We start from the raw sequence: 27804 nt of genomic DNA on the forward strand, positions 1-27804 counted from the left end.
TGTCCCATCGACGCGTACGGCCTGGGTCCAAGGATTTTCATTTCCGAAAATGGTCTAGAATCCAGCCGGTTCAATGCTGTCCTGAGAACTTGACGCTACTGGGGACAGAGACATAAGACGTGTTCAATCGTTTCTCTGGTTCCACAAGAGTCGGATACGGACGTATCCTCCACTCCAATGCGGAAGGAGTAGGCCTTTGTAAATGCCACCCCGAGCCAGAGGCGGCACAATAATGTCGCCTCAGCGGGAAACTACGTAAAGGCGAAAGCCTAGTTGGACCCATAGCGATGCAGAATGAAGCTATGAGCCCACGGGGCGACGTATACAAGGCGCGAAAGCGCGCTGCGAGCCTCGTAATCTTTAATTTTATTGCGATAGCAATTATATGGACACTCCAAAGCAGATTTCTGCCGTCGGCGTCGCCGTCGCCGTGAGGTTCCGCATGACGTCAATGGAGATGAAATCGTCGCCGCGCGCCGAACGCTGTATGTGCGAGTGAAAGGGCGCAAGGGATGCGCGCTTTCACGGGGAGTGAACGCACGGCGAACAAACGCGCGTTCTGCGCCGTGCTCCCTGAAGGGCTGCAGAAGTAGGCGTCTCCTTCCTCCTTTACAATCACCATATATGTAGAGCAAACGCGCCTTCTTCCGACTCGCGAAAGGCCTTGGGAGGGGGGGGGGGGGGGCAGGGGGAGGGAAGGGAGGCGACGTTTAGCTGCGGCACCAAGTGCCTATTTATATTGCTACACGCGTGTGGTATTTCATTGTTTGACTGAGGCGCGCGGGCGCCATCACTCGAGAAAAGAAGAGGAAGAACGAGCTGGGCTCGCGCTGACCGGCTCGCGCTGTGAACCTAACCGGTCAGCGCTGCAACCGCTGTTGTAAATACATCCTGTAAATAGTTGCCCGTCTTATTGACTCGTTCTTCGCGTAACATCGTGGTGGAGGTGCGGCTTCGCGACCTCTTTGGCAACCCGTCAGGTCGCCAACAGGCTGCGCGAAAGGAGCTTGCTACCCGTGTCCAGTCGTCGACAGAATCGTATGTCGCCTACATACAGGAAGTGCTCGCGCTTTGCCGGAAAGCCGACGAGCACATGACCGAGGTTGACAAGGTGGGCCATATCCTAAAAGGCATCGCGGACGACGCCTTCAACTTGCTCGTCTATAACGACGTCTCTACTGTCGACGCCATCGTCAAAGAATGCCGCCGCTTCGAGGTAGCCAAAAGCCGCCGCGTCGTCCCACAGTTTTCCCGGCTCCCAAACACCCCTGCCACGTCCTCTTGCTCCGCTCTTCCTGCCACACGACCCTTTCAAGAGAACGTCACTCGTATCGTTCGCCGTGAGATTGAAGCGGCGAGTCCGGCCCCCCTTCATCCACGACCCCTCGACGGTACCTTTGACCCAGCGGCCCCGACTATTTCCGTCATACAAGCAGTTGTGCGGCAAGAAATTGCCAACCTTGGCATCCCTACCGCCTGCTCTGTCTCCCGACCTGATTCAGCATCCATTCCCATGGCCACTTCCTTCAACGACCAGTATTTCGCTCCCCGACCACGCAATCCTGCTGAATGGCGTACCCCCGACGACAAACCGATCTGCTTCCGCTGCCACCGAGTTGGTCACGTATCCCGCCACTGCCGCAGCACCTGGATGCCGCCGTACTGGAGCTCATTCCCTGCTCCTCGCCCATACGCCGACGCTCGCCGCTACTCACCTCGCCGTCCGTACTCTACTTCTGATGCCCCTGACAGCCGCTCCTCCAGGCGATCGCCGTCGCCTCAACGCCGTCGCTCCCCGTCACCCCAACCTCGCCGCTTTTCCTCGCCAAACCGCCGGACGGAAAACTAGACCATGCAGCTCTTGGAGGTAGTGCTGCATCCCGTCCGTCCTGTACAAATCCTCCGCTGACGCTCCTCACGAACGCGAACCTAATTGACGTAGACGTGGATGGTGTTCCATTCAAGGCATTGGTTGATACTGGAGCCCAAGTGTCCATAATGAGCGCTAATCTTTGTCGTCGCCTCAAAAAAGTTCTTACGCCTGCCATCACTCGGGCCGTACGCGTCGCCAATGGCGCCACTGTTGCCGTCAGTGGTATGTGCACTGCGCGAGTAGGAATTGCTGGCCGCCACGTTCCAGTCCTGTTCACCGTGCTGACCAGTTGCCCTCACGACCTCATCTTCGGGCTCGACTTTCTGACGACGCATTCTGCCCTCATCGACTGTTCCACCGGTACGCTGTGCCTCGAGCTTCCTCTTGTTTCCGACGTTCGCCCCGAACCACCGAACACCCTCTGCACTACAGCGTTTGTTCGGTTACCTCCAAAAGCCCTAACCTTCGTCGAATTGGCCTCAACGGCAACCGTGCCTGATGGCGACTATGTCGTTGCACCTATTCGTGACGTCCTCTTGGCGCGCGACGTCTCTGTGCCACACTCTGTCGTTACCCTTGCCGCTAATCGGATGTGTCTCCCCGTCATCAATTTTGGCTTGACGAAGCAAGTGTTACCTGAAGGCATAGTGGTGGCCACGCTCCGGTCTGTGACAGACGACCACGTCACTGCTTTTGCAGCCGACGCGTCTCCAGATCCTCCTGATTACCCACAGGATGCCTTGAACCTCGACGACCCATTACGTCCCATGGTCGCTCCGGACCTCGGCCCTGACCAAGCAGCCGCCCTATATCGCCTTTTGTTGTCCTACCGCGACATATTTGACACTGAAAATCGCCCACTTGGTCAGACGTCCCTTGTTCAGCATCGGATAAACACAGGTGATGCTGTTCCCATTCACCGCCGACCGTATCGTGTGTTCACAGCAGAGCGGCAAGTTATTCAGCAAGAAGTAAACAAGATGCTCGCCAAAGGCATTGTTGAGCCCTCGTCGAGTCCTTGGGCGTCGCCGGTCGTGCTCGTCAAAAAGAAAGATGGCACGTGGCGTTTCTGCGTTGATTACCGCCACCTAAACCGAATCACTAAGAAGGACGTTTACCCTTTACCACGAATTGACGACGCTCTTGATTGTCTTCACGGCGCCAAATACTTTTCGTCCATTGACCTTCGATCTGGTTATTGGCAGATTTCCGTCGATGAGCAAGATCAAGAAAAGACCGCTTTCGTCACTCCAGATGGCCTCTACCAATTTAAGGTTATGCCGTTCGGTTTATGCAATGCCCCCGCCACGTTCGAACGGATGATGGACTCTCTGCTTCAAGGTTTCAAATGGTCAACTTGCCTTTGTTACCTCGACGACGTCCTTGTGTTTTCTCCTACATTTGAGACGCACCTTGAGCGCGTTGCAGCCATCCTTGACGTCTTCCGCAAGGCTGGGCTCCAATTAAACTCATCGAAGTGCCACTTCAGGCGCCGACAGATTACAGTGCTCGGCCATCTCGTCGATGCTTCCGGAGTACAACCCGACCCGGAAAAGGTTCGAGCAGTAACGGCTTTCCCTGTACCTCAGTCTGTCAAAGACGTCCGGAGTTTTGTGGGGCTCTGTTCTTATTTCAGACGGTTCGTGAAAGATTTCGCAGCAATCGCTCAACCACTCACAGAACTTCTGAAGAAAGACGTGCCTTTTACGTGGGGTTCCCCTCAGGCTGCCGCATTTTCACGCCTTATCACGATTCTGACTAATCCACCGATCTTGGCTCACTTTGACCCGTCCGCACCAACAGAGGTCCGAACCGATGCCAGTGGTTATGGGATCGGCGCCGTCTTAGCGCAACGCCAACACGGACACGACCGCGTTATAGCCTACGCTAGCCGACTCCTGACAACAGCAGAGCGCAACTATTCGATTACCGAGCGCGAATGTCTTGCTCTCGTCTGGGCTGTTTCCAAGTTCCGCCCATATTTATATGGCAAGCCCTTCTCAGTAATCACAGACCATCATGCGCTGTGTTGGCTTTCGTCGCTGAAGGATCCTACTGGCCGGCTCGGTCGTTGGGCTCTCCGACTACAAGAATATCCCTACACAGTGACGTACAAGTCGGGACGCCAACACCAGGACGCAGATTGCCTCTCTCGCTACCCAGTCGAAGACCCGCCCTCTACGTCTGAGCCTGACACCGACACCTGCGTTCTCTCTGTTTTTCCTCTGGTCCATGTCGCCGACGAGCAGCGCCGTGACCCGTCCTTGCGTGTCATCATTGACCGCCTGGAATCTCCACTTGCCGGCAGTTCCCTTCGCTTATTCACACTTCAAGATGGCGTACTCTACCGCCACAACGTTCATCCCGACGGCCCAGCATTACTCCTTGTGATCCCTAAACACCTTCGCTCGGCTGTTCTCCACGAACTTCACGACCTCCCCACGGCCGGTCACCTCGGTGTGTCACGTACCTACGACCGGATCCGCCAACGCTTCTTTTGGCCTGGGCTTGCTCGCTCCGTTCGAAGATACGTAGCTGCGTGTGATAAATGCCAGCGACGCAAGACACCATCGACGCTACCTGCTGGGTACCTACAACCAATCGACATTCCCGCGGAGCCATTCTTTCGGGTTGGTTTAGATTTACTTGGTCCCTTTCCTCTTTCTACCTCTGGGAACAGGTGGATCGCTGTGGCCACAGATTACGCCACGCGCTACGCCATCACCCGAGCGCTCCCTACAAGCTGCGCCACAGATGTTGCCGATTTTCTTTTACGCGACGTGATTTTATTACATGGAGCTCCGCGACAACTTCTCACAGACCGTGGCCGGACATTCCTGTCAAAAGTTATTGCGGACATCCTGCAGTCCTGTGCCACGAGGCACAAGCTATCCACGTCATACCATCCGCAAACTAATGGCCTCACGGAGCGTCTTAATCGCACTCTCACAGACATGCTCGCGAAGTATGTCTCTTCAGACCACACAGACTGGGACCTCACTCTGCCGTTTGTCACCTTTGCGTATAATTCCTCGCGCCACGACACAGCCGGCTATTCCCCATTTTTCCTCCTGTTCGGCCGAGAACCAGCACTGCCCCTCGACACAACTCTCCCTGTTCACGCGGCACCCACCAGTGAATATGCACTTGAAGCCGTCGCCCGCGCTGCTCACGCAAGGGAAATTGCCCGTGACCGCCTTTTGAACTCCCAAGAGAGTCAAAGGCGTTTGTACGACCAACGACACCGAGTCGTGCACTTCCCGCCTGGTTCTTTGGTGCTTCTATGGTCTCCGTCGCGTCAGGTCGGCCTGTCAGAAAAACTGCTGTCGCGTTACACAGGCCCCTACCGAGTGCTTCGTGCCGTGACTCCCGTCACATACGAGATCGCCCCTGACGCCCCATCTGCTTCCCAGTTCAGCGATATCGTGCACGTTACACGACTGAAGCAGTATCACCCTCCCAGTGATGACATTTAGTCGCTCCGGGACGTCGCTTCTGCCGCCGGGGGATTATGCTACACGCGTGTGGTATTTGATTGTTTGACTGAGGCGCGCGGGCGCCATTACTCGAGAAAAGAAGAGGAAGAACGAGCTGGGCTCGCGCTGTGAACCTAACCGGTCAGCGCTGCAACCGCTGTTGTAAATACATCCTGTAAATAGTTGCCCGTCTTATTGACTCGTTCTTCGCGTAACAATATCAGAGGCTCCGGCAACAGTCACCAACGCCGCACGCATTTTGTGCGAACGCGGGCAAAACGCCGACGGCGTCGACAACAGTTCTGCGTGTTGCTGATGCTGCTCCATGTCGAAGTTTATACAGCTGATAAAGCTACTATCATTACTCCGTATAGCTCTCTACAAATTTACTATCGCAATTGATGCTTCGCCTTTCAGGTGAAACTGCGACCACTTTTTACCCCTTTTGGTCGGTGTCCGGATCTCTTCTTTTTAAGTATGCATCATCCCGACCAGACGTCATACTGTCCACTTCATCGTGGTTCTTATTCCGCGCAAGATCACCAGAGAACGTAGACTTTACCATGTTCCTGCCTCTCATCACCAGCACTCAACCGTCCTTAAAACGCTCACTTTTATGATCTCGATATTTTTCATTACTGGCTCTCATTGTTCTTTTCCAAGCTTTGCTTTATTGTGTCATAGTTTCACAAATTGTTCAACTGCCCTTCTCATTTTTCTTTCGTATTCACCTTGCGCCTTGTTGTGTGGACACGCTTATTTTCAAATTATTATTTTTAATGATTGTTTTTTTTTACTTATATTCCCCTGCAGTTATGCTTTTGTTCATTTTCGTTTTGGTTTTATTGCAAGCGTGCGCCAGCACTCAGACCGTATGGTTGTTCCGGGGCTCGGCAAATAATTGATTGATTGACTGATTATTAGTAATATTATACACTTTCACCTCGTATCGTTAATGATGCTTAGGGAGAATGGGAACCAGCTCGTGTGGTGCGCGTATGTGTGCGCATGGGATCTCTATTGTCTCCTTCCTTTTGTTATTTCTATGTATACCCTCTATCAATTTCTCTATTGATATTATTTCATCCTGTCAGTCTTGGCACCTGTATTTCAACTTCGTTGACATTAGTATTATTACTATTATTTGATTTGAAAGCATATACTCAGGAAAGGGAAAGCGAGGAGCAACGCTGGCCACCGGAACGCCTTCCTACTCTTCAGAAAGGAGGAGGCAGAAACACAGAAATGGAAGATAGGAAGGAGAAAAGAAAGAGCGAGATGACAAATCTCACACAAAAAGTAGAACAGGTCACACACAGGAGGGCCCGTCACTGCAGGTAACACTACTACAGAATGTTAAATAGAAAAAACAATTTCTGGGTTACAAACATTGACCGATAGAAACAACACAGCAAAAAATCGTACTACGTTCGTGCGATTCGGAGGTGTTTACCTTAGCACGAACTCACTGCGCACAGTTCTGCCACGGTAAGAAAAATAAAGGAAGTTATTTGCATGCGTTTTGCTCTCACGTCGCTCGAAAGGGGTGCGAGGGTGGTGAAAATGCATTTTCACCCTTATTTAATTTTTCTTCGTATATCTGCTACCGATTGATGCCACCACGCATATTTCCCAAAGCTGCACTCCGGAATAATACAAAAGAACAGACATGCTCGCCGGAAGTAGAGGTATCTTGACGTGACCTCGACGTATCTTTCGGCGTATATTTCTGTGAAACTATGACATGGGACTGCTATGTTGATGGAAATTGATTGTTTATTCAGCTATAGACTTAGTTGCTGATATAAAGTAGAAAAAAATATGGCATGTTAACAAAACTGTCATCTTTTCAGCAGCATATCCTTATTTGCAACGTACGGTAGCCAGAACCGTGGAATGTAAAGAGGATAACTAGGCTACGACCATCAACAGACACTGTTGATTCAAATGCACAGACAAAATTATATCGACATATCTGTTCTGCCTTAAAAAAAACTACGCGAAATATTTGTATGAAGGGTTTTATTGCTTTGACAAGTTCATGTTCTCTTTCGTGTCATCTCTATCATACCTGTTTCAAACAGCTGGATGAAGTGTTTCAATGAGGATTTGTTTATGTAATCTCATCGTGGTTTCTGTTTCTTTCTATGTGATATATTTTTTTCCTTTGTGTCAACAGCGTTATGTAAAGCGCGCGCTTTGGATCAACCGCTACGAAGCTGCTCTATGTATGAGGTGGCCAGGTTCCCCTCAAGCTGCAACGTGCAGCTTTCTCGCTTGGTCATCCTCGCAACTTAATTGAAGAATACATTCAATCTCTGTTCTCTCCGCTGATAGCGGAAGGCGTAGGCTTTCACCTCAGCGTTCTTGGTTTTCTGCCTGGCCTCGGGAGCAAACAAGATGCGTTTCCTAGCGGGAGCTGGAATAAGAAGAGCAGGATGTCATGACGGCGTTCGTTATAGATTGGAAAGGAAAGCGCGCCTGTCCTAGCGAGTCATACGGTGTAGTAGCTCTCTGGCGTAGGCGTTGTTACGAGCCGGGGTTTGGTGAACCTTCAACGGCGTCTGCTTGGAGCTCGAACCAGTTTGACCATCGCAGACGATCCGGCAGGGAAGACGAGGCGACGTAAAACAAATAACACAAGTTTAATACATGGTTATGAGTGAGCGCGGTGCGCTCCCAAAGAAAACATACGAGGAACGTTCAGCGTGCATGCACATGCACGCTAGGGCAAAGCAAAAGTGTTCTTCACGTGGCTGCTTGCTGACTTTTTTATACCCTCCACCATCCGGGCACTCTTCCCCTCTCCTGCCTCCACTGCAGGACAGGGCAAACCAGACGAAGTGGTGAGGGTGGGTGACCGTAGCGGGGTGAACGTCCCGAGCGGGGGTGAGATGGGCGCAAGGCGGCACGTCAGGTTTCGTCTCTGACGTATCTCTGACCCTCGCGACGGACACGTCTGTTCATGCTGACGAGCGAGATCGTTAGGCACGCCGTTTCCTATGCGTTTGCACGTGGTCCGGGTATGGCCGCTCAAAGTGAATCGTGACAGACTGTACGTGGTCCGGGCATGGCCGCTCTAAGTGAATCGTAACAGCGTTTTGAGAGAGCTGAGATCAGGGTCTTCCGTCTCATCGTGATTCTTGGGTGTGCGTGTGTGCGCTTGCGTGCGTTCGTGCGTGCGTGCGTTCGTGCGAACTATGTTTTGCGTTGTGACAGCGCGCGTGGGAGGACGACAGAGGAAAGAAGACACCACCCGTCGGAAGGCGGCGAGTGAAGTCGGGTCGTGAGACAAGGCGAACTTGAAAAGTGCGAACGTACATAGGCACACGGTGTGAAGTGCTGCACAGCCGACGGGTGTTCGCTCGCACGTTGCGGACAGTCATCCTAATCGTTACTTCACTTGCTTGTTCACTCTGCTTGTTCGTTTATCCTGTCACTCGCGCGCATGCTCGTTCGCTCATAATTCGCTTCTTCAATAGCCGCTAAGAAACGCCCACTCGCTCGCTCAATCACCGACTAATTCATTCGCTTTTTTATTATTTCATTGACTCAATCACTGAGGCTCATTTGCTGCCCACTTCAGTGATGGAAGTGCTGCTCCAATTGCTCCAAAATGCTCCAAAAGAAAAATGCTACTACATGCTGCTCCAAACTGTCATTTTTGTTAGTAACTGCTCCAAACCTGCTCCGAAATGGCGCTGGGAAAATGAAGACGAGGAACTTCCACCATGTGACCAACCGGTGAGCCCTAAAGAGACCAAAACAAGCTGTATATACTATAATTATCTTCGAAAACGGTGAAGCCAAACGTAGCCTCGGCTGCAGCCGAGCCCGCCGAGGCATTTCACACAATCTCCATGGTGCCTATGACGCTTTCAAATTTGAAAGCGACTGAGATTACTTCGACCTCATACTGATTATCAACTGCTGCTTTGGCAATGGTTATATGAGATTGTGGTTACTTTTATAACGTGGTGCTCAGCTTTACCGGTTTGATTTCATCTCTGCCACAAGTACTCGTGTTTTAAATATATAGCTCATTTTACTGCCCATTTAATTGTTTCTTAATTCTACTTAATTGTTTGTTTCTTACAGTTTGCGTTGATTATTGCATGTGCAGTTTGTTTCATAATAAATATTACTATTTATGAGACGCTGTGGTGATGTTTTTAACTCGAGGAGTCGTATGGCATATTTTCCATCTGCTCCGAAAACACTTGTTGGTGCTCCGAAGTGGCATTTTTTCTGCTCTGAAATCTGCTCCAAAATGTAAAATGTATATATACACCTCCATTTGCTCACACATGTAATCATGCATGCGTTCATTCACTCAATCAATAAATCACTTTTTTAACTTCGCCATACCTGCCGTCATTGCTAGAAAAGAAGAACATCACTGTTCTCAGTGAGTGAGTGAGTGAGTGAGTGAGTGAGTGAGTGAGTGAGTGAGTGAGTGAGTGAGTGAGTGAGTGAGTGAGTGAGTGAGTGAGTGAGTGAGTGAGTGAGTGAGTGAGTGAGTGAGTGAGTGAGTGAGTGAGTGAGTGAGTGAGTGAGTGAGTGAGTGAGTGAGTGAGTGAGTGAGTGAGTGAGTGAGTGATGAGTGAGTGAGGAGTGAGTGAGTGAGTGAGTGAGTGAGTGAGTGAGTGAGGAGTGAGTGAGAATGAATCAACTACTGACAATAATCAGCGGTCGAGCAACAAGCCAGGGAGCGGGACTGGCCTGTAAAGCGTGCTTCGCCGTTTGAAATCCCTTGCTGCAAAGAAGTCAACACACAAAACCAATTTTTTGCCAAGTCACTCAATATTGTAAAAAAACGACGAACGAGAGCTGAGCCCGGCCGAGATGAAGGATATAAAAGCTACTCGTACTCTCGTACTCGTCTTTGTGCGCTGATATAGTTTCAGGTTATAAAAGTGCTGCACCGAAAAAAAAAGCGACCGTTGTAAGTGCACGTTGTAGAGACACAAGAAACATGGTGTAGACAACGATAGGGTCTGCTCGTGAAAGGGGGACAAAAGCTCGTCGGCCACCATTTCCGCGTCCACCACAAAGCAGCGGACAAGCAGAGGAAAGCCCCTCACATTGAGTCGATGATGGCAGACATGCGGAAACAACGCTTTGAAAATAGCTCCGAGCTCTCATCGCCAACAGCAAGGAGTGACTTAATTACTCGAACTACATGTTGTTTATATACTCTAAATAAATCATTAAAGAAAGGTCAATATAATGACGTTGGAAGAGATTTTCAATAACGTTAGGTACGGAAGAGGAAGAAACGTAAGCATCGTGGCACCACATGCTAAGGGCGTTGTGCAGCACAGGCGCAGTCTACGTAGACATCGCAGGCGAAACTTGTTATTCCGGTGCTCGTCACGGTCAGCCTCACTAAGTAGACTTAATGACTTAAAGCTTGCTAAGTTTTGTATTATATAAAATGTCGTAGCTTCGATAGTAACAGCAAAGTATTACACAACTACACGGAGTAAGGTTCATAGTTTTATTGGCCTATAAATTGCAGTAAATATTCGCTTACTAATTAAATTTGCAAGCCTGGTGTCACGCGAGTACCGGTAAAGATGAACAGATCTCACTCGATGATCCAGAACACTCACTGCCACAACGCTGTCCTGAGAACGGCAACGACGAGCGAGTTCTCCTTCGTTCGGCCTCTCGCTTCAACGCAAACTAGAACCCCCCCCCCCCCTCCCCCAGGCTACGGGCATGAGATCTGCGCTCTGTTCTCTCTTCTGCCCCCCTCTGGAGGCTTTGCGCTATTAACCTGAATTTACACAATAAACAATACAGGTATAGAGAGAGTGCAAAGTTTCAAGTGCCTGGGCGTCTACTTAACCCACGGAGTAAGATAAGACAGGAGCGCCAACTCCGCTCGTCTAGAAGGGACACATTCTGCAACGCCGGCTCCTGCTTCACAGCGTGTTCGCCAGACGGCGCTACGAATGAAGAAAAACTGTGCAGTGGAGAGGAGCAAAGGCGCGGGGACTCTCTCGCGGCGCCTGCTTGCCTATCCATTTTGTCGTCTGCTCCGCGCTCGCCCTGACGCCTGTAGCGCACATAACTCTTGCGGTTCACAGAGTGACGTTAGCAGGAGAAACAAGTCATGTATCATTTCATTTAATTTATTTTATACAGGCCAAATGCAGGGCATTTCTCAGGTGGCCTACATGGAACTTTACAAGGCACAGGAACGGAAAATAAACAAAGATGGAAAGAAACACTATAGCAAATGGTAAGGCGATATAACGGCAGTTCGGGTGGTCTCAAGCAATGAAAGACGACAGCGAAAAGAAGTTTTTACGCAAAAGCTGACGTTTATCGCTCTTTCTTACCTGAGCACGCATCAAGTGCTAAGATGCTTCTTCGCTTGCTTCTTTGTTTCTCGCGGTGCTTTTCGTGTCGCCCGGTTCTCTTGCGAGCAGAATCGCCACATTTTCACTAAACATAATAATTGGGAATTCCTGCCAGTGTTTCCTGCTTATTACTTCACAAGAGAGGCTCTGATTATGTGTCTGCATAACTGGGAAAATCATCTCGAAGGCAAGGCTGAGGACTTACAGGGTAGCCAGCCGGTATTTACACTGGCTAACCTCCTTGTATTTCTTTCTCTCTCTCTAAATTACGGCATGTCTCCGGACAAGGAAAGGCACCTGCACTGTGTGTAGTTGTAGACAAATTTAAATTGGGCTCCTCTCGTCCTTCCGCATTGGCGTGTTCTGATTCCTCCTGGCATTCAGCATCATTGAGCTACGCCAGGCTTCCCTAAACAAATTGAAGGAACGGCTCCGCTTCGAAGTCGAGGCACTTTCTTTGCATCTAGTAGGACATCGCCTAGGTTTTTGCTGAAGTAACTATCAAAAATAAGCTGCTTCTCAAAGTGTCGCGCACATATTTTGTACATTGCTTTAAGCGCTCGCTAATGTCAGGAATTTTTGACGCCACTGGTGCAGTAGAAGATCAGATGGCGAAGCGAAGAGCGAAAACTTTTCGCGTCCTTTGCCATAACCAGATTTACAGCCGGGGAAAAAAAAAAACACTGTCCTGGTGCTCAGTCTCTTCAGGCACAAGTATCAAGATACCTTTTTCCGTCAGGCAGGAATAAGCATACTGCAGACATGGTAAACAAAGCGAGGAAGACGAAAATTTCGCACCTCCGCTTCCGCGCAGACGTAGAGGAGTGAAAAACAAGTACTTTTTTTGTACAGCGTCATTTATCGTCTGTTTCCTCTGACATCTAACAATGTTTCGTATGCGTGCATAAAAGCGCTACCGCGTGTTTATTTGTGCTTTTATTATTTGTGCGCATATATTTTTTGTATTTGATTGCTGTCAAATTGAGACGGCTGAGGGTCCACGTTTGTAGCAGACGGCATGCTCTGCGGGTGCCGCGCTGCCCGTTCTGCGCCGCCGTCGCCGCCGTCGCCGCCGGTCTCCGCCACTCAGCGCGTGCGCACATGGAAGCAAGCTGTTGAGTGTTTTCCACGCGCCTCGACAGATGGCGCTACGCGATGTATAATTTGCGTTGCACGGTTTGTACCGAGCGAATGCGTTGCGCGGCGGCGGAGTCGGCGCTCCTGTTTATCTTACTCCGTGACTTAACCAAGATCTAACTTGGCATACACACATGGAATATATAACAAAGAAAGCATTTTAAAAATTAGGATTAATCAAACATTGTTTGTATCCTGCCAACTCAGGAACGAAACTTCCCGTCTACACATCTCTCATCCGGTATTTGTTAGAATATGCATCGTATTAGGTTTCCTGTTGGCTGCCAGGTTCCATCTCACCGCTGCCATCCAGTTATTAGATCTTGCCGTTGGGTGCGAGAGTTGGGCAACGCTGAGGAGGACTTGGAGAACTTGAAGGTTTACTTACATTATTTACAGGATTATAACAACGCAGAGAACAGTAAAAGAGTCATCGTTATGGCCGGCAGCAAATCGGACGCTGCGGCCCGCGGCAAGAAGAACGACTCCGTTATCGATCTGCCTTTCTTTTTAGGAGCGAAGCTCCTTATAGCGGCACCCGTTCCGTCCCCGTCGTCGTAGTAGTAGTGTGTAACCAGTCTGAGAAAAATGAGAAAAAAAATTCCGAAGTTGTGTCCGTAGCGCGGAATCGAACCAGGGACCCCTCGCTTCCGAGCGCGCGGCGTTAGCCCACTACGCCACGAAGCGCACATAGACACACGCACCACGATGGCAATAAATACCCAACATTGACGAAAGGCCGCGTTTCTAGCGCGTTTCTAACGCGTTTGTGCTAGCGCGTTACGGCCCGTGTAAGAAGCTGGTGTAAGACGCTGTGGCCTCTCCGCCTTACCTTCAACGCGTTTCGAACGCGCTGCCCAAGGCGGTGGCAAGTCAAGTTCAAGTCGAGGAACGTTTATGAATACGGGGGGTATACTCTCTCAGCAGTCATGTGATGGCGTCGGCAAACGCGGTGCACGTTCCGGCATGTGTAAATGGCTGCGTAAGACGCTGTGGCCGCTCCCCCTTACTAGAGAGTACTGCACGTTTCTAACGCGTTTGTGCTAGCGTCCCCTTAAGCGGGAGATCCGATGATTCCCTCCGGAGCTTCGCCCACTCATCATCATTCACCCCGTGGATATGCTGTGATTTTTTTAACCCCTTCGGTCTCTCGGGGTCACGTCATTTTCAGTCAATGGTCGAGTCCGCTCAGGTGTCGTCATTTTTCTCCAATCGTAGGGGCCCGCGCAAGTGGCGTCATATTCGGCCAATGGGGACGCTCCAAGGGCTCCATTGTACGATGGCGGCCTTCGTCCGGCGTTTCCTCCTCGCCTGGTTGGCGATCAGCTGGCTGTAGGTCCCGGGTGGTTGTCGAACGGCATTGCAGCGTAGCAAAGCAACTTTTCTCGGGACTGGGGGGGGGGGGGGGGACAGAAGCTGCAGGCGCGGCACACGAGGTCGGGATAATCAACCGGTTTGACGAGACCGATATCACGGTCGACGCGCCCCTGCGCACCAGGAGTGACAGGTGACGGCGAGTGGTTGAGGTCGGAGAATTTGACGGATGTTAGTTAATGGTTCGTATCTAACAATCGATAATATGGCACCCAAGTACTCTTACGTTACAGAACCGCATAGAGTCAGTACAGAATAAGGCGGTAAGATTCATACTTTCCTCATATTCACCCTGTGTGAGCGTGGCATTGTTAAAAAGCAGCATCAACATTTACGCTCTGAGCACCTGACGCAAATATTCGCGTTTAACATTTTCTTATTTATATTACGGCGAGACATTTGCAACTAATCGCATTAAACCAGCACATCACATTTAATCCAGGCGGGATCATGAACATAAAGTGCAACCAATATTTGCTCGTACACTAAGGTATCAATGTTCACCTTTAGTGCAATCCATAAACGAGTGGAACGCGTTACCAGAAAATATTGTCGCTTGCACTGAGACAACTAGTTTCCAAGGGGAACTTCTGGAGCATCTCTATGAATAACGGCTGTTCTGATGTTTATGCGTTTCTTAGAGTTGTATAACGTTTCTTTTCTTTTCTTTTCCTGCTGCTTTTACTCGTGCACATGTAAATGTCACTCAACCTTTATATTATAATACTATACTTACCAGTGTCTATTCATATCATATCAGTCTTTCTTTTTTCCTTTTGCGCTCTTGTTGTTTATGCGCATTTGGAATTGTGTAATATTTCTCTCGTTGCGCCTGATTTAGTTATGAATAGCATTCTGAATGTGTCGTTAAACTTCCTTTATACCACGGTGTTTTCCTTTTACCCAATTCATATCTTTCTTTTTATTGTTTGTTCAGATGTTTCTATATTTGACACAATGATTCTCCGATGCTGAGCTGAATCGAACCCACGTCAAAAGGATTGCTCAAGCACAACAACCCCATGTTTTAGCAGCCACAAATATACTGGGTATGTGCCGCTTTTCAATGAACATTCACACCAACGCTTTATTCGCCATGAATGCACTGGGTTTGTACGAACATCTCGCCAACTTAAGAGGAAGCTTTAGCTCTGGCCCAACTACGACGCGGCCTATTCAAATACATGTGTAGCAGCGCCAGGAACACGCGGAACTGTTCTCAACGCCGTCGGCGTTTTGCCCGCGTTCGCACCGAACGCGCGCGGCGTCCGTGACTGTTGCCGGTGCCTCTGGCGGCGGCTCGGAGGTTTTCCACCAGATCAGCACTGGACACTCGTCGAGCAGCATCGTAAGCTTTTGCCAACTTCTCGCCTCACAACATGTCTATATAAATAAGTTTGTTTGTAGATGTGTGCTCACTCGTACTTAAGCAACTTCTTCACGTGCAACACATGCACAGTACATCTACAAACATAAACTACATCTACAAACGAAAAGGTGGCAAAGGCTTCCGACGCTGCTCGACGAGTGTCCAGTGCTGATCTGGTGGAAAACTTCCAAGCCGCCGCCAAAGGCACGGGCAACAGTCACGGACACCACGCGCGTTCGGTGCGAACGCGGGCAAAACGCCGACGGCGTCAACACCAGTTCAGCGCGTTGCTGGCGCTGCTACAAATGTAAAACGCAGACACGCTTTTCTGAGATAACCCCTAGACCGATTTCTTCAACGCACACCACCATCTTTGGGGTAGCCGGGCCATAAACACTCGAGGAAGACAGCTTCTTGACTTCACAAACAGCAATGGTCTTGACATCCTAAACGACGGCTCACCAACATATTTGCGAGGCACAACGTACAGCAGCTGTCTCGATTTAGCTATCGCTTCACGATGCCTTTCGTCTTCTGCTGCCTGGTGCACAGATGCTGAAACGTACGGCAGTGATCACCTACCTACTTATGTACAATTGAGATGGTTCACGAGACTTCCTAATTCTCATGCACAACGCACTGACTGGGATGCTTTTCAAAACAAACTGGAAGAGTCCTGCGGCTGTATAACTTCTCCGCAAGAGATCGAAGAGCAAATTACAGCAGCAATGCACGCAACAACAGACATCGTCGCAACATCACATTCCAGAACATCCGTTGGTGTATGAGCATATGAGCATCTCCGGGCAGTCCGTCGTCGCGCCGAGAGGAAATACAGGCGAACTAAATTGATATCAGACTTGTGGACGTCACGTCGTGTGCAAAAGAAAATTCAAAGACGCTTAGAAAAGCTCGACAGACAGCGTTGGAGGTCCTTTTGCAGCAGCCTGGACCCAAGAAAACCACTGTCCATGATATGGCATGTTGTACGAGCCTTGCCATCTACTCCACAACAACGACGTCCCTTCCGAGCTCTGGCTATCAATCAGATGCGCAGTGAGAAGGAGATCGCGGAAGATTTCTGCTTACATCTCTCCGGCTCTACAACAGGGGTATCTACGCTGTTCAGGTGCGCTCCCCCAACAGTGGACGATCGTCTCGACCTTCCATTCACTCTACAAGAGCTACGTGCTGCGCTCTCTTCTTCAATACACTCAAGTGCGCCAGGGCCTGATGGCATTACCTATTCTACCCTACGCCATCTGGGCCCTCAAGCGACTGAAGAGCTTCTGGCTTTATATAATCTATCTTGGGCCTCGGGAACTGTGCCTGCACATTGGAAGACAAGCAAGATCGTGGCATTATTGAAGCCAGGCAAGTCACCCCATGATATGCTTTCGTACAGACCAGTGGCGCTTGCCAGTTGTATAGGAAAAACCATGGAACGGATGGTTTTGATGCGCCTAGAATGGTTTTTGGAGAAGCGTAATATATATCCAGACGCGATGACAGGTTCCCGAAAGGGTAGGTCGTCAATCGACAGCGTTATTGATCTAGTAACGACTGTTGAACATCAGAAACGTCGCCGTCGATTGACGGCTGCTGTCTTTCTGGATATCAAGGGTGCATTTGACAATGTTCTACATGATGCAATTTTAAATGCCCTTGAAGAATATGGCATTGGTGGCCGTATGCATCAGTGGATAGCCAGCTATTTTCGAGAGAGAACGATATTTATGACAACTCTAGACGGTCATACAAGGAACCATCCTGTCTACCGTGGGGTGCCTCAAGGAGGTGTACTGAGCCCAACCTTATTTAATGTTGTTCTCGTTGGACTCGTCAAAGAACTCATAGGCGCAGTCTCGGTCTCTGTGTACGCAGATGACATCTGTATATGGACCATGAGCTTAACGCGCTTACAAGTACAAACGAAGCTACAGCGTGCAGTGTCAATAACGTCGCAATACCTAAATAGTCGTGGACTTCATCTCTCACCGACTAAGAGTGCAGCCATTGCATTTACGCGGACGTCAATGGCCTGCTACCCCGTCATGATTGATGGCAAGATTATACCTTCGGTAACCCACTATAAGTTTCTCGGAGTCACCATCGACCGTGACTTATCTTGGTCGAAACACATCTCTGCATTGAGAAAAAAGCTGGACAGCTTTGCACAAATCATTCGACATATGTCTGGAAAATCGTGGGGGCCGTCCCAATCATCTCTTCTGCAGCTCTACCAGGCACTTTTTGTTGGATACCTCCGCTACAGCGCACCTGTACTTTCTCGGATTAGTTCATCTGCCCTCCGCACACTTGAAGGCACTCAGGCTCGCGCACTAAGAATTTGCCTAGGGTTACCACGATGTACTCCACATGGGGCACTATTGCAGAGGCACGCGCATGCCCAGCTCGAGCGTATCTGCAACATGAGCCAATGCGAGTGCATTTAAGGCTACTGACAAGGCATAGGAATCATCCACTGACAAATGTCACAAGTATACGGCCTGACGCCGCCTACTCAGGAGCCGTATTGTCGCAACGGGATCTACTGCCGTCGGACTTCGCACCGCATGGCATACCGGAAGCTCCACTCTGAACGATGACAAAGCCGACGGTGAAAATCTCAATCCCCGGAATAACGAAAAAGTCGAAAATGCCGCTTGCGGGTCTCAAACATTTCGCGTTATCCTACATTGCTTACAAGTACGGATATACCGAACATGTTTTTGCAGATGGTTCTGTTACACAGACCTCTTCCGCGGCAGCTTACACGGTACCTGCAATGGGGATTACGCAGCGGTTCAAGATAGGACACAAAACATCGTCTACAGCAGCTGAGTTGACCGGTATTCGAGAAGCAGTCCACTGCATAGTACAACAAAACCTCGCTAACTGGACAGCGTTCTGCGACTCAAAACCGGCGCTGCAACTCATAAGCAATTATATGAATCCCAGAAGCGCATATAGCCCTCTAATCTACGACATCATGGCTCTGCTTACTGAGGCGTCTCAATCCGGACATACCATTGCACTGCAGTGGATTCCCAGCCACTGTGGAATAGCCGGAAATGAGCAGGTTGACGCGGAAGCAAAAATGGCGCACACTGACGGGAAGATTATAAAACTTCCCTTTTGCCGCTATGACATCAACGCCTTGCTACACAACTCCATCAAAACGTCTATGGAGCGACAATGGGACAATCCCGAACATCGACAACAGCGCCTCTATAGACTTGACGCCGGTTTGCGATTCCGACTTCCACTTCGGATGCGGAGAGGCTAGGAAACACTAATCCATCGAGTACGGCTTGGTGTGGCGTACACTCACAAATACCTTCACAAGATTGGACGAGAACGGCACCCTGATTGTAGCGTCTGTCACACTCCCGAGACAATAGAACACATACTTTGCGTATGCCCTCAATATGCGACCGAGCGAAGGACACTAAAGCGTAGTGTTGACTGTTTGGACTCCCGCCCCTTTTCGGAAGCCAATGTTTTAGGCGCATGGAGAAGCGTTGATCATGCCCAGCGCACCATAAGATCACTTTTGAACTTTATGTGTGAGACGGGCTTAGACGGTCGTCTCTAGGACCTGTGCAGTGTGCAGCGCGCGAAATGTGTTTGTGCGATGACGTTCTGTGTGGACAACACTACTCCTGCGTGTAGTGTGTGAAAAGTGCACAACCACGTATTGGACAACGTGTGTAAATAGTAGCTCATTGTACGATATCATAATCACCTGTCACCTACCTCTCTCTGTATCTCCCACTTCCCCTTACCCCAGTGAGGAGTAGCAGGCTAGAGACACGCTCTCCAGGCCGACCTCTCCTCCCTTCTCTTCATTAAAATCTACTCTCTCTCTCTCCCTAGACCGATTTTACTGAAATTTGTTCCATTTGAGAGATAAAATTTAATTCTAGTTACTGTTAGAAGCGGAATTTCAATTTAGGGCCTGAGGTTCTTAAAAAGAATTTTCAGAAATTCGAAAGCTGGAAAAAATATAGAAGCACGAAGTTTACAAATTAACAACTCTGCATCAAGAACAGATATCGCGGTTCTGTTAACGGCATCCATTAAATGATTGAAAGCGGACAAATGCGATATGTAAATTTATACCTTACATGAATTCGTTACGTTGTGTGCACAAGGGATCTGCAAAAGCTGTATTTCCATATTACTAAACTTTTTGAGATTCATGTGTACCATATCACTTTTATCCGCTTTAGATGTACTATTAGATGCAATTCACAGAATTGTGATACCGTTTTTCATTGCGGAGTTACACAGTTTTAAACTTGATAGTTTCGTTTTCTGAAAATTTGCGATTTTTTCCAATGTTTAATAAAAAATTGACGACCTAAATCAGAAATTCTAAACCAACAGTCACTAGATTTCACGTTTTCTTTTAAATGCAACAAACCACGTCAAACTTGGTGCAGTGGTTGCCGAGGAAAACGAGTTCCCCTTTACATGGATTTAGATTGGCGCACCCGAGCTAAAGCTTCCTCTGAGTATGTGCCACTGAGTATGCGGCAGGCAAGGAAATAATTCTCAACCTTCGCAGGCGCGCTTCTTGTCTCTTCACGCCACTAGATGGCGTCCAGAAAGGAGCGCGTTTTCAGCGTTCGCACGCACCGGTGTGCCATGCATTTCGGAGGCCACGTGCAGGTTTTGGCGACTTTTCTTAAGGAAGAGGAATCCCGCTGCCAGTACACGCCTCGTATCGAGGGTGGCAATACGTTGTGTCGATTCAATGCTAACCAGTCATCGTGAGATGCGTTCTGGCACAATGTCTTTTAGGTTTGGTTAGGTTAGGGCCACGTGCAGGTGTTGGCGACTGTTCTTAAGGAAGAGGAATCCCGCTGCCAGTACACGCCTAGTATCGAGGGTGGCAATACGTTGTGTCGATTCAATGCTAACCAGTCATCGTGAGATGCGTTCTGGCACAATGTCTTACTTTTTGTTGTCTCTGCCTTTAGCATCATGTAGGGATGCAGAATAAACTCAACTGAAAGTTCCCTATAACTGTGTCACACAATATATACTATCGTGAGCATAATTTAGAGACCGCATTATCTAAAAAATAATAAGTATAATAAATTTGCTTTTGCGTGACCCTGCAACGCGCAACTGTGACTTGCGCTGCAGTAGTTGAACACGCACACATGCGTTGTACCACTCAATTTCCGGCTTCATTTCAACGATGCAGTTTTTATTTCGCAGCCTTCGTGGTCTCCAAACTATTGCTTGCGAATATACGTGCATACATCGTTTCTCAACAAAGGTATTGCCGAATCAGCTTTGCAGTCTGAAAGTCCAGCTGAGATTAAAGCTGTCCTGACACCGAGATGTTTATTTCTTTCCGTTCGCGCAGAGCCACTGGGTGCACAATGCTCCGGGGCGTTCGAGTGCCAGAACCCGGAAATGGTGCATTGCATGGATGGAATCTGCGCCTGCCGCTACGGACACCACAGCCCGTACCTCTGCAAGGAAGGTGGGCGCAACCGATGGATGCACACAAAAATTGGAGGACGCTTCCTTTAATAGTGGAACGCGATAGCGTTATCGGGTCCCGTTCGGATCGCATTTTTCTTTGAGTAGGCTTCACTGCAAGATGGAACGTGGGAAAGCCAGCTTACAAAGACCAAGCTTACACCGATCCCCTTAAAATCAGCTTCTTTTTTAAACAGAAATGCATTGCTGGGAAGACGTTTTCCCAGGGGCAATATAAGTCGTCTTATATTAAAATGTGAAGGCCCCAGGACCTTTCTTTATTATTTTAATAATCGTTTGATATTGCCCCGACGCGCGCGCGTGTCTAAAACGCATTCGGCAGGTTAAGTCCCAATTTGACCTGCCGAGGATGCGAGCGCCATCTGGATAGGATTTTCGCAAGTAACTTACCCGAGCGCGCCGCTGTTGGTATGGTAGAAATGCTGGAAAAGGGGTTTGTATTTGAGTTTCCTCGTAACAGAATTAGGTTTTCTCGTACATTCAAATTACAATCCGATGCCACCATGTCTGTAGGTTGTGGCTAAGTCGTACTTTACCATTTTTCTGACGGGTTTTACTGTAAGAAATTCAATTTTTGTTCACTAACACCTTGCGCCACGCAGGGCCTGCGCGGTCGGGGTGGTTTGGGATGATTCTCTCCTTCGCTAACACCGTGCGCCACGCAGAGGGCCTGCGCGGTCGGGGTGGTTCGGGATGATTTTCTCCGCCACGGACGCCGGTGCCGACGCCGGATTTTCTGCGACACGGGGCCCTTAACGCTTTCGCGTTAAAATTGGAGGACCATTAAGCTTCGCCTTTAAAGCCTGTTTCACATGCGAGCAACGGCGCGGCGGGGGTGGCGGCGGCTCAGCGCGGCACCAAGGTGTAACCGAGGCGCGCAGACTGGAGTGACCCAGAATATTGGAGAGTGTCCAAAGCGCCGCGCGAATGCATGGGAGCACCTTTTCTTGTGAACTCCCGCGACGCGGCGCTGCCCTACCGGACCCGTGCATGGAGATTTCAGTAGCGCAGAAAAGACCTTTATCGATAGCATTTCTAAATATTAAAGGAGCTTATGACAACTTAGACAGGCAATTGTTGTGGGATATTCTTCAACACGAAGGCATAGATGACGATTTCGTGGAGCTGCTGAGGGAGATATATAGAGACAACCAAGTACAAGTGGTATGGGAAGGTCGAAAAGGTAATGAAATGGTGGGAATTCACCAAGGATTGAAGCAAGGATGCCCTCTGTCACCATTGTTGTTCACGCTTTACGAAAGACGACTGGAAAACAACGAATTAGGTTTTGATTTATCCAACATGCATAATGGACAAATGGTGCAACAGAAGGTCCCTGGACTGATGTACGCAGACGACATTGTGCTACTAGCGGACAATAAAAAAGATTTACAGATACTTGCGAATATCTGCGGGAATGCAGTGACAAATCTAGGCCTAAAGTTTAGCACAGAGAAATCAGGAATTATGATCTTTAATGAAGAGACGAGTAACTTCGTGGTGTCAATTCAACAGCAAGTAATACCCATAGTGAAGCAATATAAGTACCTCGGCGTACACATAAATGTAGGAAAGAATTACTCAAGCAACCGCCAAGATAATCTGAAGATAAAGGGGAAGCGGAATGCCGCAATAATGAAACACAGAGCACTGTGGTGCCACAATAAGTTTGAGGTGGTGCGTGGAATCTGGAAAGGAGTAATGGTGCCAGCGCTAACATTCGCAAATGCCATTCTATGCTTAAAATCGGATATCTTGTCAGGTTTGGAAGTTAACCAAAGATCAGCAGGCCGGTTGGCTTTGGGAGCCCACGGTAATACCACAAATAAGGCAGTGCAGGGTGACATGGGTTGGGCCTCTTTTGAAGTCAGAGAAGCACAGAGCAAAATGAGTTTTGAAGAAAGGCCCAGGAACATGGATGAAAATAAATGGGCGGCTAAAGTGCACAAGTATCTCTACATGAAAAGCATGGGCACAGAATGGAGGAAGAGGTCAAGGAAGTTGGCAACCAAGTGCAGGATAATCTAAACTGTAAATAGACAACCAGTGTTTCGTTCATGTGTGCAACGAACAGAATGGACAGCTGGGTTGTCACGAAACATATCACGAACTAGTTTATTCTGCGTCGTTATTTATAGTCGAAGGTGGAAAGCGTTAGGAACAGTGAGGGGAAGGTATATGCACGTGGCAATCGTGCATCTAGATAGCGCGTGCGCTTTCATCAGATATGATACATCCTCCTTCTAAACAGTAATAACATGACGGCATTAATACCGCTGGCTCGTCTGCTGGAACTGCTGGTCATAACCCAGACGCTCTGGCTGCCGGGTCTGTCGTCAGCTGCGTCGCAATGGTTGAGGCGACGGCTGTTGAGCTGCCACGGGCGAGGCTGCAGTGGTAGATGACGCCACACCTTGAAATGGGGTCTGGTTGTCGGTCATATCATCGTCGTCTGATGAGCCGACCTCATATGGTTCCTTCGTCGCCAGAAGATGCCGACGGTTGCGCCTCAGCACAGTATTGTTCACTGTGCGCACATAGAAGGATCGTGGACCGGTCGATCTGACCACCTTGGCTTTCCTGGCCCATGATGCTCCATCTAAGCGTACCGCGTCATTGTTGCCGAGAGGTGCGCCTATGACGACTACTTTGCCGGTGTTTCTTGACGAGAGTCGCCGACATTGGATTGAAGTCCGGCAATTGTGTGCGCAGCCGCCTTCCTTGCAGCAGTTCCCCAGGAGACCGGCCATCTTCAACAGGACTCGCCCTGTAATTTAACAAGCCCAGCCAAAAACACTCTCCTGCAGCTTTTGTTTTCTTTAGCATACGTTTCACCACCTGTGGACCCTTCTCTGCGAGCCCGTTTGATTGAGGATACTGCGGGCTTGATGTCACATGTTTAAAGTCGTAACGCTTTGCAAAAATGACAAACTCTTGGCTGCTAAACTGTGGGCCGTTGTCTGTACAAACCTCGGCTGGGATGCCGTACCTTGAAAATATTTCACTGAGTCTATCGATAACAGCACTGGCTGTTGTCTCGGGCAGTAGCGCTAACTTCGGGCAAATTGGACATCGAGTCGTATGCGCACAAATAATTCCTTCCTGAGTACTGAAAGATCGACACCGATACGGTACCATGGCTGAGTAGGCGTCGGTTGCATGATTACAGGCACCGATGGCTGCTTATAAGCATATGTCTTGCAGGTTGGACATCTTTCAATCAAGGACTGAATGTCTGAGTTTATGTTCGGCCAATAGACCATTTGCCTTGCTCTAGCTTTGCACTTCACCTGACCCAGATGGCCTGCGTGGATCCGTTTCAACATGTCGCCGCGCATGCTTGTCGGTATGACTACTTTCGTCCCTTTCATTAATATGCCGTTTACTACGGACAGCTCGGCGGCCACTGGTTTCAGGGGGCCGTCGACAGGTTCTCCTTTCGCAAGCTTTCTTAATACAGTTACGGATCGAGAGCCGTTTCCTGTGCAAGTTTTCTAGCTGTCGCTTCACTTACGAGTGCTGATACGACAGTGACGGCATGGATCCCGATGTCACTTGTGTCTGCAGCTGCCTTGAGTCCAGGAACAGGTGATCGGGATAACATATCAGCAAGGGCCACCTGTTTGCCAGGGATAAATGTCAGCGTGTAATCATATTTCAGCAATCTCAAGAAAAATCGCTGCACTCAGGGTGGCATATCACTTATGCCCTTCTTTGATATGTTTGTCAGGGGACTGATCACTCTCGAGGATGAGGGGCGGCCATAAGCAAAGTGATTGAACTTTTCGCAACCGAAGCTAAAGCCAACGCCTCTTTTTCAATCTGTGAATATCTTTGCGCCAATTCTGTCAAAGCTCCTTGACGGCGTAGGCGACGGCTGCCAGCAGTCCCCATGACGTTGCAGGAGCGCCGCACCTAACACCACTCTGAGAGGCATCTGCAGTTACTTTTGTCTCCAGACTCTGATCAAATATAGCAAGCAATGGTGCCTTACTTAGATCCCGACATATAGCCTGCCATTCCTTCTCGTGGGTTGGTGTCCAATCACAGGACCTTGTTGATGAGGGGAACGTAGAGTGACGTACGCTGCGAGAGGACGGTAGGTACTGCTCCCAGAGCCTTTGTACCAGTAGCGCCACCCAGGATCTCTGCCAGGGGGGGGGTTGGGACAGTTTCAATACCATCTTAAACAGCACTTAATTTTCGATTATCACGAAATGTCAAAAAAAATGCGCGTTTGCCAGTGTGCGACGATTGCGCGTCTTACATCTATAGTTGCAGTACTCAAATGCGTAAGGAAAGAAAAGGGGTTACACAAAAGGGGCGGGTTAAGTCGGCCTCAGGGGGGGGGGGGGGGGGGGGTACAACCCCCGAATCACCCCCGTCGGTGCGCCACTGCTTTAACAGACCGTCAACGAGATCAGGATTCGACGTAATGCCCCTATCGCTAATGATGTCACCCAGGAACAGAACTTCTTGTAGGCCAAAGCGACACTTGGATGCATTGAAGGTAAGGCCTGCTTTTTGAGCTGCTTCTAATGCTCTGCGCAGCCTCTCATCGTGTTCGGCCCTGGTCCCTCCCCAGATAAACACATCGTCTACGTACACGCGTACGCCGGGAAGGCCATCACAAACCTCTTAAGGGTTTTTGAAACACTTCGCTAGCTGAAGCTATGCCGAACGGTAGTCGAAGAAAGCGACAGCGGCCGAAGGGCGTCGCGAATGTGCATATCTTCGATGATTGTTCGTCTAAATACCCCTGACACACGGACAAAAGTAAAGTCCTTTGCAGGAAAACCCTTTTGTTACACCGAAGAAGGACTCTTTGCAGAAAGGAGTTGCGCGGATGACATACGGCAGCGCACTAACTTCTTTAAGTGGTTCCTCAAATGAACGCCGCAAAAAAAAAAAAAGAAAGAAAAGAAAAGAAAAGAAGAAAAGCTCTGCTTGTTAAAGCAGCAAGAGAGAAAACATTTACAAGAAGCTGCGCATGCAGATTACATTTAGTGATTGTAGGACCTAAAAACATTTTTTCCCATTTTTTATGGCTTCTAATACGCATATTTGGAATTCAACATGGCGGCGCTAGCGACGTGGTGCGGGCGTTTGAGAGTATAGCTAGAGTAAATCTTCACTTTTCGACAAATCGCCTTACCGCTAAAATTTAAAACATTTTCCAAGGCAAAACAAATACTTACGGGGCGCCTTAGTTATGTAGCAGGTTTTCTTCTATTGATGAGGTGTGCACGCTGTATGCGAAAGTACACATTTCCGCTTGAAAAGTAGATGCCCGATCTTCTTTCCCGCAAAGGAACTTTGCCGGGAGGGAGATACTCCTTTGTCGTGTGTCACTGTGCTTGAATGCCTTTCCAGTAGATGTCCCCTTACCTAAAGGACTTTAGAGTGCCCGTGTGTCAGGGGTATAATGCGATTTGATGAAATCCCGCATCTGCGTCGAGACGCGAAAAAAAACTTGGCACCGGCTAGCTCTGCCTCAATATCCTCTCTGCGCGGCATTTGGTAGTGCTCCCTCTTGATGTTTTCGTTGATGCGTCTTGGGTCCATGCAGACTCGCAATTTGCCGTCTTTCTTTAGTACAATGACAAGGGGGCTTACCCAATTTGTGGGGCTGCTGACTTTCTGCATGATGCCTTCCTTTTCCATTCTGTCAAGTTCAGTACGGAGAGGCTCTCGCAGGGACAGGGGCACTCTTCTAGCCGGCTGGACGATTGGCACGGTAACCTTATGCAGCGCAATCTTGTATTCACGCGGGGCGCGCCCTGTTCCATGAAAAAGACGTGGGAACTCCTTCACAATTACTTCGGTTTTTCTCGTCGTCACGCTGTCAACAGCGCGCTGTACGATTCCTAGCTTCTCGCTGGTTCCCAAGCCTAAGATAGCGCTGTGGTCCTTTTTTACCACAAAAAAATTTACGCACGCCTCGCGGTCGCCAATCTTGACGGGCGCTGATAACTTCCCGATATGCTTGATCATGTTACCACCGTAGGATCTCAGAACGGCGCAACTGGGCATCAGACTACTAATCTTGAGCTTATGAAACATTGAAAGTGACAAAATGTTTGCCTGCGATCCTGTGTACACCTCAAGGTGACGTACTTGCCGTCAATGCATGCGTTCACACGCCAGTCTCGTTCTCTGCTTGCGCTGCTGCTGGCGACATTCAGTATTTCGAAGTCGTCGTTCTGATGCCGCACTTCGTATACGCGCTCCTTCTCGCTACAACAGAACGCGAAGTGGTTTCGCCCATTACACGAGTAACAGATAACGTAACGTAAGCTGGGCAGCGTCTCACGCCATGCCTTCGGTTGCATTTGAGGTCGTGCCTGGACCCTCTAGGAGTGCTCTTGCTGACTGTGACAGCGTTCATATCGAGCTCTTGCTTTGTTTTCTGCCAGAATTCGTTTTGACGAGTTCAGCCGCCTTGCATAGGATGACAACCTTTTCCAAGGTCAGGTTTTTGTCCCTGAGCATCTTTTCCCGAAGCCTTGGCGAGTTTGTTGCAAAGACAATTTGGTCTCGTACCATGTCGTCTGCCATGGTCCCAAAGTTGCAGTGCTGCGCTTGTTTTTTCAACTCGCGTAGAAACTGCTCAAACGGATCCGCCTCACCTTGACTACGGGAACGGAAAACGTAGCGCTCGTGGATTTCATTCTGTTGCTC

The 27804-nt window shown here is 49.3% G+C and overlaps 1 protein-coding gene across 1 annotated transcript in view; it reads left to right on the top strand.

Annotated features, from left to right (window-relative positions):
• Window positions 1-27804, top strand: part of LOC119457436 (uncharacterized) — a 742184-nt gene that overhangs the window by 28132 nt on the left and 686248 nt on the right. The window contains exon 2 of the mRNA XM_037718988.2: window positions 20984-21103. Within this exon, the coding sequence (XP_037574916.1) occupies window positions 20984-21103 (120 nt within the window). The remainder of the gene's footprint in view (window positions 1-20983; window positions 21104-27804) is intronic.

The sequence above is a fragment of the Dermacentor silvarum genome, chromosome 7, assembly GCF_013339745.2.
Source record: "Dermacentor silvarum isolate Dsil-2018 chromosome 7, BIME_Dsil_1.4, whole genome shotgun sequence".
NCBI lineage: Eukaryota > Metazoa > Arthropoda > Arachnida > Ixodida > Ixodidae > Dermacentor > Dermacentor silvarum.